The sequence below is a fragment of the Leptidea sinapis genome, chromosome 13, assembly GCF_905404315.1.
Source record: "Leptidea sinapis chromosome 13, ilLepSina1.1, whole genome shotgun sequence".
NCBI classification, from domain to species: Eukaryota; Metazoa; Arthropoda; class Insecta; order Lepidoptera; family Pieridae; genus Leptidea; species Leptidea sinapis.
In genome coordinates this window covers 2,842,478-2,858,097 of record NC_066277.1, presented here as the reverse complement: position 1 = coordinate 2,858,097, position 15,620 = coordinate 2,842,478, and the positions used below count along the sequence as shown (strand labels likewise).

The window sequence follows — 15,620 nt, the reverse complement described above, 5'->3', positions numbered from 1 at the left end:
AAGAACTTACGCGCTTCGGCATCTTTAAATCTGCTAAAAACCATTTATTTTGCAATCGGTCAATCTGTATTATCTTATTGTATCACCGTATGGGGAGGGGCGGCTACTTCACACATGATACTCTTAGAAAGAGCACAGAGAGCTGTCCTTAAAGTGATTTTTAAAAAACCTATTAGATACCCAACACATAAACTATATAAAGACTTAGAACTTCTTTCTGTCCGAGGTATATTTATCTTGCGTGTTATGACAAGCATGCATAAGGAGGTCTTGAATTTGCCTAATTATAAAAACCTACTAGATAGCCGTTCGTACAAGATTCCAACACCAATAATAAATACAACATTTGCAAGTAGATTTAGCCCATTCTTACATACATATATATACAACAAGGTAAATTTAAAATGTTCTATTAAAAATTGCTCGGTCCATCAGGTCAAATTTAAAATACAGAGATGGTTACACACACTCACTTATGCAGACATGGAAGCTATTCTTAAAGTGATAGCTTAGCATTCATATAATGTTAATACTTTGTAACATGATTAATCAGATACTCACACTCACTCACACCCACCCTCTCACACACACACACCCAGAGACACACACGTGTACACACACACATATACAGAGTGCACTTTTTGACCTTTCGGTTCATATTGTTAACCTTAGGATGTAAATTGGTTGCCTACAGGACAGGCTACGCCTAGTGTAGGGACCAAATATAATGTAATATTATGTGATAAAGTGTCTGTATATAATAAAAAAATAAATAAAAAAATAATAGTAATAATGTATGATTCATTCATTAGGTCACGAGACAATGATAATTTAACTTATTCAACTAAGTCTATAATAGTAAATAGTTTTATTAATTAAATTAAACATAGTTTGAAATTGTTTATGCTATTTGATCATCCGCATGACCTTGACGATTTTGGCGTCTACAAGTATAAGAACATGTGGTTGGCTTATTTTTTTTATAATACTAGCTGACCCAGCAAACGCTGTATTGCCATATAAAGTAATAAGAAAAAAAACAATATTTCAAATGTATGGGGTAAATGAGAAATTGATGACGACCTAAGATTAAACATCTACATAAAATAATTTGATTGGTAGGTAATAACTGTAGCTATCTACCAACTACAGTTAGCTAAAATTAAGTTAATTTCTTACCTCCTGAGAAAGTCAGAAAGATATAAAGATTTTAATTAGTTATTCATTTTAAACCATTCTTTCAATTTGATTTCTGATTGACGGGGGACACATCAAAGGAAAAACTTGTAATTGTTGTTTTTATTTCATTCTGAGCATGTTCATATTTATTCTCATTTTAAACCTTCTCTGGACTTCCAAAAATAATTCAAGACCAAAATTAGCCAAATCGGTCCACCCGTTCTCGAGTTTTAGCGAGACTAACGAACAGCAATTCATTTATATATATATATAGATACAGGAAGTGGAGAGGCAACCACCCATGTATACCCGCAAGACCAGGGGCAAGAGATGCGTTGCCAGCCTTTAAGGTGGTCGATGCTTGAAGATCCCTGAGTCATATTGGTTCGGGAAAACTGCGGTCGGTAATGGATTCCACAAACTGGATGTGCAAGAAGTTCCTCTCAAAACGTGTGGTTATGGAACGCCAAAACGTCATAATGTTGCGGGTGGACTTTCGCATTTGGTAGAAGATGCAGAGAGAATCCACATCTTTACGCAACTCCAAAGAATCAAGCCGGAGATGATTTGACAAGATATTAACGAACTTATTGTTATTAAAATTGTAAATCGATGAAAATGTAAACCTTGATATAAAAGAGTGGCAATGAGTTTCTTACTACTTCTTCTCATTATCACAACCCTTTACTAAGTAGGGGTAGATACAATAAGAAAAATATTTTATTGACTTTCATAAGTGTCATTTCCGTGACCTACATGAATAAAGTGATTTTGATTTGAAACTTACTGCCCAGTAAACTTCCATTGCACCCATTGAGCGCTTTGAAACTTGTATTCGAATAAATCATTCTTGTTTGTTAGGTTTGAATTCGCAAGAATATCTCCGGTGTATCCCCCAAACACGAACATTGACGAACGGTGAACCTGAAAATAAAATCACTAATCTTAATATATGTAGAGGATATAGGTTATCACGCTCTTGAATATGCTTTAAGGCAAAAATGGCAGTGGGCTGGACATATCTGCAGAGTAAAAGACAAAAGATGGACACTGAAGATAACAAAATGGCAAGGGCCGATAGGGAAAAGACAAGTCGGAAGACCCAAGAGACGGTGGGTCGACGACATAAAAGAGATAGCGGGAAAGGAATGGATGAAAATAGAACAGAATAGAGAACAATATGGAGGAGGCTTTTACCCGAAAGGGGTCCGAATTAAACCAATAAGTAGCATTAATTTTACCAACTTAGTTTACTTTAGATTTAACTGTTTTAATTTAAGTTTAAAATCTTATTTAAGTATACAAAAACTAATTGTGACAAGTGATTCGGAAAAATGCGTTATTATTATTATAGGTTATCACGGGCTTCTATCCGCAACTCGACGACTACAGCGTGCCAGCTAATCCTGCCAGCCCAGCTCCTCAACATAGTGTATCAAACCTCTGATGCCACCCATGACCTCGGGGAGAGTCCTCCGTGACCCAAGGTGTTTGGCCCGGTATGTGGCCACACTCCTACATTCTAGAATGATGTGTGCGGCTGTTTCTTCTGCCTCCATGCAGGCTCTGCACAGTGTCATGTGGACTGTCGGTGACAGCTATATTACACAAATGCTTGTTAAAAGGGCTAGGGTTAAGGTTAACGGGTCACGCCGTTAGTATAAGAGTTATTTTAAGTAACCTAGGTCGTGGAAGTTCTACTATCTTGCGAGAGAGCTTGGAGTCTATTTGAGGTAGAGCTTCTTTTGCTTGTCTACACTGACTCACTTCCATACAGTACTTATTATGTAGTTCCATGGTTTGTTGACGTATGACCGTTGCAGGCCAGCTAGACGGGAGAGGGATAGTTGGTTCTGGTCCTTGTGTTTTTTCAATCCTTATTTAACTTACCACTAAAGAAATAAAATTTATGAACGATGCGGGACACAAACCCGCGAAAACATAAAAATTGTGTTTAGATTTGCAAGAGCGACATCTAAGTAAATTTCCTAATATGCAAATATTGGGGTTGAGCAGGTTATCAACTGTAAAGTAGAGCCAGTAGATGAAGTCACCACCTGAGAGTTGAACAAAGCATACAAGATTTATCAACGATATGTCACTTGAATGGTTGGCTCAGTTGGAAGAGCGCTCGCACAGAACGCGAGAGGTTCAAGTCACGCATCGTTCATAAAATTTTATTTTTCAAATTTTATTTGTTTATTAATCCTAGAAGTTAGGGTTATCACTTTAAAAACATAACAAATTGTTTAGATTTACAAGAGTGACATCTCAAGTCAATTTCCTAATATGTTAATATTGTGGTTGAGCAGGTTATCAACTGTAGATCCTGTAGATGAAGCCACCACCTGAGAGTTGAACAAAGCATACAAGATTTATCAACAATATGTAACTTGAATGGTTGGCTCAGTTGGAAGAGCGCTGTAACGGAACGCGAGCAATCACAGGTTCGAGTCCCACATCATTTATAAATTTTGTTTTTAATTTTATTTGTGTAATTAATCCCAGAAGTGAGGTTTATCACTTTAAAACATAACAAATTGTTTTTAACTTACCACTGCTGAATGATGATATCTTGGAGCAGGTGGTGCTCCCATGCATCCAGTTTTTGTCCATGATTTTTCCTTTATATCAAACCTTATGAGATCATTAAGCATTGACTTTCCATTGTCACCTCCAAATACATATATAGCATCCTTGTATGCTACTGCAGTGTGTTTACTCCTTCTACAATAATTAATATAAGTTTTTATGACAAAAGTGACGGGACTAGCTTGGAAATTCTGTGTTTATTCATTCTACAATTAATAATAAATATCCGGAACACCTAGACTTGCTCAGATTTTTAAGAATGTGCAAAACTTGAACAAAACGAAAACTAATAGGACATCTGGATTCAAACCGGGGTTAGTCTCCTTTGCCCAGTAAAATCACAAGCGACTGCACCCTTCAGAACGAAACACAGAAATTTTTACACATTACAGCTTCACAGCAGAAATAGGTATCATTGTACCCCATAATCTAGCTATACAAATTAACTACGGATAGTACAACTGTACTATAATAAATGTAAATATATTTGAGTACCTGGCTCCAACAAATTCATAGCACTCTGACATGCGCTTCCACTTATGCACAGTTTCAAATGGACCAAACTCCATTCTTAGAGATATATCCAACTCATTTGGATTACGCAGCTGTTCTGTTATCATTTTTGCTATGTTTTGCATCGCTTGTTTTTAGTTAAGAAAATAACCCAATACTAGCACTAGAAACCTAAAACAAAAATGTATACTTATTAAATTTAAAGTACATGTAGGATTTTTATCATAGGAGCTCAAATGAAGTAGAAGTTATATTATGTTACTCATTACGGTTATTTGAGCATACTAAAACCGAAATGGTTGTATTCTAAATATAAAAATAACACGAAAAGAGGTCAGTGGTTCCTTTTTCGATCTCCTTTAATATAGAACAAAACACAAAGCTTTCAAGTAACCAATCGTATATAATGATTTAGATTTGCTTACAATTTCGTGTCTTTTATTTATATCAATAATTTCGTGGTTGCAGTAAAATTATTTTTCCTTTGGACCTATTCTGATTCAACATTTAAACTTTGAACATAACAAATAGGTAAATAATTTAAATATAAATAAATGAATATTGACAAGTATTATTTTGATAGACCGACAGCTGACACCAAACTAAAAGTGACGATCAAAGATTATATTATGATGGCTTCCAACCACAGTGTAAAAAATAATAGTTTCTAGCTGTAACAGATAGAAAAATAAAATAAAATAGCTGAAAACATATCATCGGACGTAGTCATCTTGAAGCGGTTTACAACGGGTTCACATTTTTGTATGATAAGCACAGGAGCGCTGACAATCCAATTATTTACATACCTATTTTCTCTCATTTTTCTTACCAGTATCTTCAGATTGGCGATATTTTTGTTTGTCAAGCGCAACATTCTCTACATTACCAAAACCTTCTCCATATACTTCACCACCATTTGCACAGCATACTTCCACCTTCTTGTCAATCTTTACAAAATCGCTCATCCAGTCCTTTCTATAGCTCATATGTGCTGGCGCTCCAGAATCTAGAATCCATTCATCGAGATGAGATTTCTCTTGATTCCCAGGGCTCAGTGCCGTCGCCGTCGCCATATGACTGGTCTTCGACTGCCGAGGATTATGTGGACAATCACAGGCTTTATGCGGTCCCTCGCAAATAAAGCACTTCACCATCTTCTTTTGCTTATTCCTCTGAACAAACTTCTTATGATATTTAGTAGTAATAAGTGCCGAACTTGGGCCTGCATCACCCTGGATTGCCCAAACTTTGGTGCCATCTAGTTGCAGCAGTTTCGTTTTTATAAAATCAGTTGTTAGCTCCGTGTTGGTATTCTCTAACGCCAACCTCATGGGTGTATACTCCTCCAGTAACCCCTGTAGCATCAGTGCGGCTAATAATTCGTCATCAATCTCTTTACCCATATCTGAGAGTTGATTAGCTACTCGCATTATCTCTGTTATGTATTCAGTTATCGAATTAAACATATCAAGCTTAAGGCTCACCAGCCTCGACAACAGTCTGCATCTGTTGTTGATACCCTTGTCCTCGTAAGCTATTTTTAAATTGTTCCAGGTTGCATACGCCGTCGTAGCTTTGCGAACGTGTACCTTACACTGGTTCTCTATCAGTAGGCAGATCTTGGTGCGTACCCGTTGATCACCCCGTTTAGCAACCGCGTCTCCATCAGCACTTTCCACGTACTTCCATAAGTCATCGTGTACTAGTATGCACTCAACATCGAATTTCCAACTGTGGTAGTTGCTGTTTCCACTTAATTTCTCTATCGCTGGAAGACCTGAACCGGCCGCACTCGTAGAAGCCGTCATATCTCTGTGTGTACTCTGTGTAGGAAGCTCGTAGGTATTACTGTTGTTCTCTTTATTTGCCATCACGGCTCACATATACTTACGCACACTCTAGCGCTTTTACTTCATCTGCACTCTTTAAGGAACGTGCTGGGCCCATAACCTATTAGGAGTTTGATAATAACATAGCAGATACAGTTATATAGTATATTTGATAAAGATAGCACATTAATGATAGAAAAACACAGCGTTCAGCCTCAGCTGACACATCAGATATAAAGATAGCTTTTTGTTTTTCTTTTGACATAGAAAAACCAGCAGTTACTCTAAAAATCCAAACATACGTCATAAAAGGCATAAAAGGCATAAAAGGCATTTATTTTCTCAAAATTGATTCCTTTAGAATTCTTTTTGATGTCATTTCTTATACTACTAGATACTACTACAGATTCGGAAACAAATGGCGCTCTGAGAGAGAAGAAGCGGCGCAAGAAACTCTCCCAGCATTCTTTTTTTTTTTTTCATGTTTTTTCGTCATGATTCATACCAGCCAGTCAATGAACAATTGTACTTCTTTGCTCTAACAGTAAAAGCATATACATAGTCCCACAAAAGACTTACTAACTCGACTTAGCCAAGTAGTAGGCATTATAAGTTTATGTCTGTTCATGGTCTTAGCATTATGGTTATGACAGTTTCTAGCAAATTCACTTATGTGCCTATGAACATTTATACGAGGGCGGCACTGAAAATTTTGGAAATCAAGGAAGTGACACAACATTACTATTTAAAAATGTTTAGGGAAAGTATAGAAATCATTAGGGCTTAGGTCGGGGCTGTACGGCGGGTGGTCTAATAATTGTATGTTTTCTTGCTCTAAAAACTCTTTTGTTCTGTGCGCGGTATGAGAACTCGCATTGTCGTGAGGGAGGATGATGCGGCGGTTATACCATTTTGCATTAACCGTTCTTTGTCCCTCAAGAGGAATAGTCGCAACATGGCCGGTTTTGGAGACAAACGTGGCCACCATTTTTTTTGCAACACTCCGTGAACGAACAATTTTTTGCTGGCTTTAACTCATTTTCGAACACCCAAACTCGTGACTGGTTTTTTGTTTCGGCTTCGTACGCGTATATCCAGGATTCGTCACATGATACGATATTGTATACAGCATTTGAGGATCCTGCGTGGAATCTTTCGAGCCACGTAACGCGAGCCGCTTTTTGCTCTTCACAGAGCAATTGCGGTATCCATCGGGAAAACAACTTTTTTACACCTAATTGTTCATGCAACATTATTTGTATTTGACTCATGCCAATGTCTAAAGTTGCCTGAATTTCGCGGTATGTCACATGTCGATCTTCCTCAATCAGCTTACGCACAGCATCAACGTTTTCTTTGGTGATTGCAGTTTTTGGATGACCTTGATGGGGATCATCACTGAGCTTGACACGTCGACGTTGAAATTCAGCAAACCAGCGATAATGTGGTTTTGGATGGGGCTTCATCACCAAATGCAGAAATCATCCGGTCATCACACTGTTTTTGTGTTAAACCACTTCGAAAGTCATAATAAATCATCGCTCTAGAATTTTCTCGAATCAATTCCATTTTCTCAACGACTAAACAAGTTTGACAAGACCTTGTGACAAGACCGAGAATCTTTTTTTAAATAAATTAAAGGTATTCGATTTTGAAAACCAAGGAGTTTTCAATTAAAAAGATTTTAATATGACAGGAACAGTGGAAATATTCCATTCCCGATGCTTTTAGTGCAGCCTATGTATACTTTACTTACCACACATAGCAACTATCATTATAGGTATTACCTAATGCGACAGTTATAAAACAAACAATAATAACATATATGCAAACAACAAACAAATAAATCTAAAATTAATCATGCAATAATTATTATTTTAATAATATTTATTTAAAATACAATGTAGTTATAGCTTACAATATAATAACACACACTTAAACTTTAGGAAGCCTATCTATGTGTAAAGCCGCTTAAAATTAAATTACATAATATTTAAAAAGAAAAGAACAATTATTTTCAATTAATACAGTTATAACAAGATCTTATTTTAATCAAAGTAGTATAGAAATCAATAAAATGCAAAATAAAAAATAATTATCAACTAAATGTTAGCAATTACAAATTAGTTGTCTATTTAGCTTACCGCAGATAAAATTATATTAAATATGGATTTTGCAAGAAGTACTTTTTAACGATGACTTATTTTTATTTATATATAATTTTTGAATTTCTATGGTAGTCTCGTTTAAGTATAGAGGAATGACGTAGTTTTTTGCTCTGGTGCCATATATATTTGTAGATTTAGGTAATTTAAATGACATGTTTGTTCCTGTAAATTGTCTTAGATGAGGCGGTATTTGAATTTCTCGAAGGAATTTTGATTCATTTATTTCTGACAATATACGGAATTTCACTTTATTAAAGACATTTATAACCTTGCAATGTTTAAATAGTGCAAGGTCCGTATTTTCTTTGTGTTTATAAAAATAATTTGGAACGATAGTTTTAAGAATTCTTTTTTGTAATTTGTATATATCCTCTAAATATGACTTGTACGTCCTTCCGTAACTGCTTAGTCCGTAGTTTATAAAGGAATCCGCCAGAGCCATATATAATAATCTTAGGACACTATAAGGTAACTTATATTTTAAATATGCAAGCTTATTGCATATCATGTTCTGCTAATTTAAGGTTTTTGTTTGCAACAACCAAATAAGTGTCATCTGCAAATTGGTACACTGAGGCTTTTGTGATTACACCACACATATCATTTACATATAGTAAGTATTCTAAAGGTCCTAAGATTGAGCCTTGAGCACAGCCCCTTAGTATGGGTATCATAGTGCTTTTAGTGTTTAATACTTTCACTGATGTACAACGATTATTATGATAGCTTTTGATTAATTACATTATTATATTAACATACATTACATTATCAAGAATATATTGACAAGCAACAGTCAAGATGTTAATTTCTTTGAATTTTGCTAATGCCTAGGTTATAAATAGCACAAATAGCCCTCTTCAGCAGCACAAATATTGTATTAATATCGGCAGCATTGCCCCATAGCAATATACCATAGGACTTATTACTATGGAAATAACTAAAATAGTTTAATGTAGGTATATGAATTATCAATAATGGAATGTGACTAACTTCTAAATTCCACACTTACCTATTAGTCGCAACTCGTAGCTGTCAGCCCTGACTGATATATTGATTTTTCAGCAACTATTGAGATTTAATTGAATGTTTATGGATAAATCAAACAGTTCCTGGCTGTAGGTATAATATTTGGGTTACCCGAATGAACTGGCACCATTTTATAAGTTTATTATTCCGACTAGGCGTAGACCGTAGTATCTCTTGGTAGTCTGTGTTCCGACTATATGACGAAGATCCATGCCATGGGCATGAATTACATTAAAAAAAAAACATAACGAAATTTCCGATTACCTACGTACCTACTTCTAGTTCTTTGTCGGTTTCGGAAAAATTTAATTTTGTTTTCTATTGTTGAATACTAAACAAATTTTATTTGCCTGTCTTATCTGTTAAGTGGGAATTTATTTTATAATGTCTTCACCGGTGAGTTATAAACTAATGTACTAAGTTAGATTGTGAAGTTTTATTTTACCATTCATTGTTTTGTTTGTGTTTAGATCGAGGAAAGCGTGAGGCGCAATAGTGAGAGTGAAGCCGGGGAAGTGGAGACACCTGAACATGATTTACACTTTGATCCTATTGTGTCATTACCTCTGATCGATATTCACACTAATGAGGAAGATGAGGAGGAACTGGTGAAAATCCGCGGAAGGCTATATCGATATGATACAGCCGATCACGAATGGAAGGTGTGATACTGGATACTAAAACTTTTTAAGTATTTCAATTTAAAAAAATATATAGATTTTAAGATTTGATGAACCCATTAATATAACTAATTTTAAGTAGGTATATTGAATGTAACTAATTTTAAGTTAACCAAATAATTGGAAGGTTTCCACAGGTCAATCAGTTAATAATTGTTAAGTTAATTAGTTTCCACCATAAATGATAATATAAGTCATTGTGTCTAATAATATAATATATTATTAATATTAGAAGTATTATAGTTTAAACATACTGTAAATGTATATATTCAAAATTATTTTACTGTATATCAAGTCTACATCAACCAACCTGGGCCGGTACATGTAGCTCTACTTCAATCACAATATTTGTATTTCATAGGTGTCTGTATAGGTTTCCCTTAAATCTTTTTCATCTACTGTTAGTGTTGAAAAATATGCTTAATGTAAATAGCAAATCAAAAGTACACTGGTATATGGTGGGGATGCCTTCTGGATAGGCAACCCACCATCCTAGCCTCTGCGCCACCTACTAAACTGTATGTATAGTAGGTGGCGCAGATAAATAATTGGTACCTATTTTATCATTTTTCTTTCACTTAGCAAGGAGCTGTTTTTAAGGTTTGTAATTGCATTGTAATTTCAGGAGCGTGGTACTGGGGATATTAAATTATTAAGACATAAATTGAATAACTCTGTCCGAGTGGTGATGAGGAGAGATAAGACTCTAAAAGTTTGTGCAAACCATTTCATAACACCAGACATTCGCATGAATGTCCACTGTGGATCTGATAAAGCATTTAACTGGTCTGTGTTTGCTGATTTTGCTGATGAAACATTGAAACAGGAATTGCTAGCTATTAAGTTTGGAACCACAATAAGTAAGTACTATTTATGTACTCAATAGGCAGTTCTGCTATACAGTTAGTTATGTAATTAGTTTATGGAAGACTGACACATGTAACTCCATCAAACTAAGAGGAGTGTTGCTGGCATTCTAGGAAGGTGTACACACATTATTAGATGGTTAGGTATGTTGTATGTATCTTGGGAACATAGGCAAGTTCATTTGTTTGTTTATTTGAATGTGCCTAACCCTAATGTTAAGATGATAAAGTTTGTCAATGTGAGATAAATGTGTTGCAATGTTGAAATTTGAAAACAGGCATAACAGGATGAAGGAGAGGTGACATCTTTATAATTTATGTATATGTTAAATGTTTTATGTATGTATGTAATACATGACTGGTTTTATTAACCTTCACAAAACAATTTGTTATGTTTTTTAAAGTGATAACCCTCACAAATACACAAATAAAATTTGAAATACAAAATTTTATGAATGATGCGGCATTCAAACCCACGACCTCCGCATTCAGTGCCAGTGCTCTAAACCACTGAGCTAACCGTTCGAGTACCGCCTCGTTACAAAATTCTGTTTTCTTTGTTCAACTCTCAGGTTGTGGCTTCATACAACCTTCACTAGATTTTTCAGATACACCAAAACCAAGTGTGCTATTTGGCACCCTACTCCCTCACCAAGTTCTGACCCTTATTTTGTTCATAAGATGGTTTATTTTGCCTGGTCTTATAGCTTGTTTCAATAACTTTCTGATACATTCACTCAAATTATCCTAATTATAATCAATCTATTGCTATACATAAAATAATATGCATTGATAGAACACTGTGCGAGCAAAAAATCGAAAAATCGCGCCGATTACTTTTCAAATTAATTATTTAAGTATAAATACTACATTATTAACTGATTTGCAGATGCTGAATTATGGAAAAAAAAGTTTGCAGAGGCCCAAGAGATTGTTAGAACCAAATGCAGTCTTTACACCCAAGATTCATATTCAGATGATGAGAGCAGCATCACACGAAGCGAAGATAATGAGACGCCTGAACCAAAAAGCAATGATAAAACCCCTGAAGAGGAAACAAAGAAGGATGTGATTGACACCAAAGATTCTGATAGTGTTGTTTTAAAACTAAAAGAACTGAAAGTGGATAGTGAAAAATCTGAATAGGTTGGTTAATAATAATATGTATTAAAGAGTAGTCTGTCTGATAGTTTGTAATGAAATATGAATTGAATCTTAATAATTTACATTAAATGCATTTGATGTTTTGTTTTGTTTAAGATAGGATAATAGACTTAGATTAATGATCGGTCTCCACATTGCTCTAACTAAATACCGCAGGCGCAGGTGAGGCAACTAATACAATGCCCAAGTGGGCGTTGTATTAGAGCCAGTCTCGAACAATGTGTGATGTTGATGTGCTACATGTTCTGTTAAACTTTGATAATAATTGAAATTAAAATGCTGGGTTGCATAGTGAAACCTTAAAAAATAATACTTCAAGAAGTAAGGAAGACACCAGGATCACATATAATCAGTAAGTATTTTGTATTTTATTAATTTCAATGTGAAAGAACACAAAGTGTATGTTACAAAATTTTAAACATTGCACATAAGCCTGTTCATTCATGTTCTCTCAGATATTGAGGTATCTAGTTGGAGCGCAGCGGAGACCAATCCTTAATCTAAGGTTATAGATTTAAGCAGTTCATTTATTAGTAATTTGTAATGCATTGCTGTGAATAAGGATATCAAATATTAGTTTTCAAATAAGAGCTTCTATGTAGTGAAGTCAAGACTCGGGTCTCAGTTGAGTAAATATGATAGATGTCACGAACCAAGAAAATGAGACAAATTGAATATTGGCGTGCTCAGTAGCTATCACCTAACATCAAATACCGGACCGTAATGCATGCTTTTAAGTTCTTGTATTTCGTAAGGAAAATAATATTTTTGATATGGTTGTGAAAAATATTCCAATCTTGTATAGATTTGTTGGTTACTGTGCTGCAGAACCCACACAAACATGAATTATAATTAATTTAAGCAAGACTGCCTTCATATACATATGGCGGAACTGCTCGGTGTTACAGTATCTGTAAGGCAACCCTGAGTTAATGTTTTATTTTTTTACTTGAATACAATGAGTATTTTAATTTTTTTAACTATGGGACCACTAAGTAATTTAAGTATAATATCAAATGATTCTTTAATATCGCATGAAATTAAAAGTATTTAATATAAAGGTAACACCTACACTATAGCAGTAAACTAACGGTAGCAGGCGTCTTTTTCAGTTTGATAAGCATCCTCTTTTGATCTGGCGAGTAATTCATACTCCAGAAGTTTTTAATGCACAGTTTTGATGACTGTGTCAACTATACAATTTATTGTGGATTATGATTACATTTCTGGAATCTAGACCCGTTACTGGTGCTCTGCAACATTAATACAAATAAGTATGTAATTACATACATGATACTGATGACTTTTGTTTTTTTTTAACTTTGACCATTACTCTGAAATGCTCCCAATATGGTTTTTTAATGTACAAAAGGCAGACTACTATTCCATTAAATAAGATTTTTATTTAAGAATAAGTGTTTTATTTTGAGGTGAAATTCACTCAAATATTTTTTATTGTGGTTGTAATAGTAACAGTTGGGTAGATAAGTTTTTTAGGTTAATAATAATTGTTTTCATCTGTAATAAAACATTATGAATTAATTAGAAATTATATAATAATATTCAGATCAGCAATATAGTTATAGAAATGAGCATGAATGATTACAAATGTATATTAGCTGCATTAATAACAGTTACATGAAATATATTTAATGTACACACAAATTGTACGCACCATATTGCGGGTAGATTGACAATTGCGGGCTATGGTTCCGTTATGTTCTGTTTTATTAGGCTAGATTGTTTCAAAGCCAATATCGTTGCTTTATGGCATCGTTTGCGTTTTGACAACAATGGTGCAAATGATAAAATCGTCAGCGCCTTTTAAATCTACCTATATTCAATTCTAATATCACTTGGTTAGTTATTAAATGGCAGTAAACATTGCTATAATAATTACAATGCCGATGTGCCCGTAATCATTGTGTAGGTAGACACTCTGGCTGTTGTTTGTCGCTGTTTACACTTCTAAATTACATCAATTTCTTTAGTCTTGCGGAATTGTATATTTTTTAGAGGACCAGTCCACTTATATAGAATAAAAGAAATATTTTTAGTATCTACCCAATTGTAATTATATTACTTCAGCCTAGGCCTAGATAATAGGTTTGTAGTAATATGCTAGTAAACCACTGTTAATATTCGTCTTGCCCAACATCTTGTGCCACTTTGGAAGTAGAATTATTTATATTTTAGAGAGTCATTCACATTATTTTAGTCTATGCTTTTGTGTTTAAGTTACTGTTTACTTCCAGTCATCAGTTTACTGTCAGTTGTCAATATTGTTATGTTTCTGGACTCGCTACTTTTTACTAAGTTTTAGTTTTTCTCCATTAGTTATTAAACTATAAGAATAATTTATGTTATGGTACATTATTCAAAATAGTCTTGATGAGACAACTTTAGACAGTAGTAATATTATTTTATTAAAATTGCATTTATTTGTATTTCAATATTGTGTATGAGTTTTTTTTGTATAAAATACCTGCCATAAAAGACCTTCCAAACACCTGCATATTAGTTTATTCCAGCGGCCGAATCCCACCACCAGATATTACGTGCAAAGTACCAACCGCATCACGTTGACATCTGGAATGTTGTGGAATCAATGCGGCTGCGGTTTTCCCGTACAGATACGACTTAGGGACCTTCAAGAATAAAGTATACTCCCACCTTAAATGCTGGCAACGCAGCTCTCTTGACCTTTGGTGTTGCGGATGTCCATGAGAGGTCGCCTCACCGAAGACCATCACGTGAGCGTTTATGCCCTTTTGATATAAGACACAATATAAAAGGGTCATATAAAAAAATGGGAGGCAGACAAATTTACTTATAGGTCACCAGCTGATGGGAAATGATTACCGCAGCTCATAATCTAATACCAGAGGATTCACAAAGTCGGTCTTTTAGGTAGGCGTTGAGGCTTTTTTGGAAGGTACCGAAGTCGTATCGCCACATTCCAAGGTTTTCTAGTGCCGGCAAGTTTCTTGAAAACCGCAATGTGGAGGAATGCCACACATTCAAATGTTGAGATAACCGAGTTTGTCACGTGTGGTGCGAAAGTGGTTGAAGATGGAACTGGTTGACACGACGAGGCGACGTCTACGCAGAAGTCATCGAGCTGTTCACATACTCCTGGATCTCCGACTGTAGAGCAGCTCTGCAGTGCACGCGGTATAATGTTTCGAATCTATATTTGGTGTTTTTAGTAAAAATTTTGGAAAACTTGCTTTAGCAGCTAGCTACAAATGCATTTTTATAAATTATTGAACAATAATCAATTTGTTTTCAATAGGGGCTTATCAACGATTAATGCGAGTATTAGACTCATTGAACACATTTTTAACGCCTAGGAAGAGTTACAGGATGCATTGGGCATTTTTTGTGATTTGTTCAAAGCATTTGGCTGCATCCACCATGAAACTTTACTCCTTAAGTTAAAGCATTATGAAGTAAAAAATACAGCCCTAAATCTGTTAAAATATTATTTAAGTCGACGTAAACGGCAAACGGTATTCAGGAATCTTCCTGTAGGAATATGTATTCCGCAAGGTTCTTTTCTCGGTCCTATTTTGTTTCTTATATATATCAAAGTGTGGTGTG

General features: G+C 34.9%; 2 protein-coding genes across 2 annotated transcripts in view; one reads left to right on the top strand and one right to left on the bottom strand.

The window, feature by feature from the left end:
• LOC126967762 (leucine-zipper-like transcriptional regulator 1 homolog) overlaps nt 1-4,822 on the bottom strand; it is a 43,697-nt gene extending 38,875 nt beyond the window's left edge. Inside the window, exons 1-4 of the mRNA XM_050812439.1 lie at nt 4,710-4,822; nt 4,267-4,455; nt 3,735-3,906; nt 1,967-2,103 (exon numbers count right to left, since the gene is read on the bottom strand). Of these exons, the coding sequence (XP_050668396.1) occupies nt 1,967-2,103; nt 3,735-3,906; nt 4,267-4,409 (452 nt within the window). The 5' untranslated portion in view covers nt 4,410-4,455; nt 4,710-4,822. The remainder of the gene's footprint in view (nt 1-1,966; nt 2,104-3,734; nt 3,907-4,266; nt 4,456-4,709) is intronic.
• A 4,714-nt stretch (nt 4,823-9,536) lies between these two features.
• On the top strand, nt 9,537-14,475 carry LOC126967793 (ran-specific GTPase-activating protein-like). Its single transcript, XM_050812492.1, has 4 exons — nt 9,537-9,703; nt 9,778-9,969; nt 10,613-10,847; nt 11,743-14,475. The coding sequence occupies exons 1-4, from the start codon at nt 9,692-9,694 to the stop codon at nt 11,997-11,999; spliced, it is 696 nt and encodes a 231-aa protein (XP_050668449.1). The 5' UTR covers nt 9,537-9,691; the 3' UTR covers nt 12,000-14,475.
• The last annotated feature ends 1,145 nt before the right edge of the window (nt 14,476-15,620 follow it).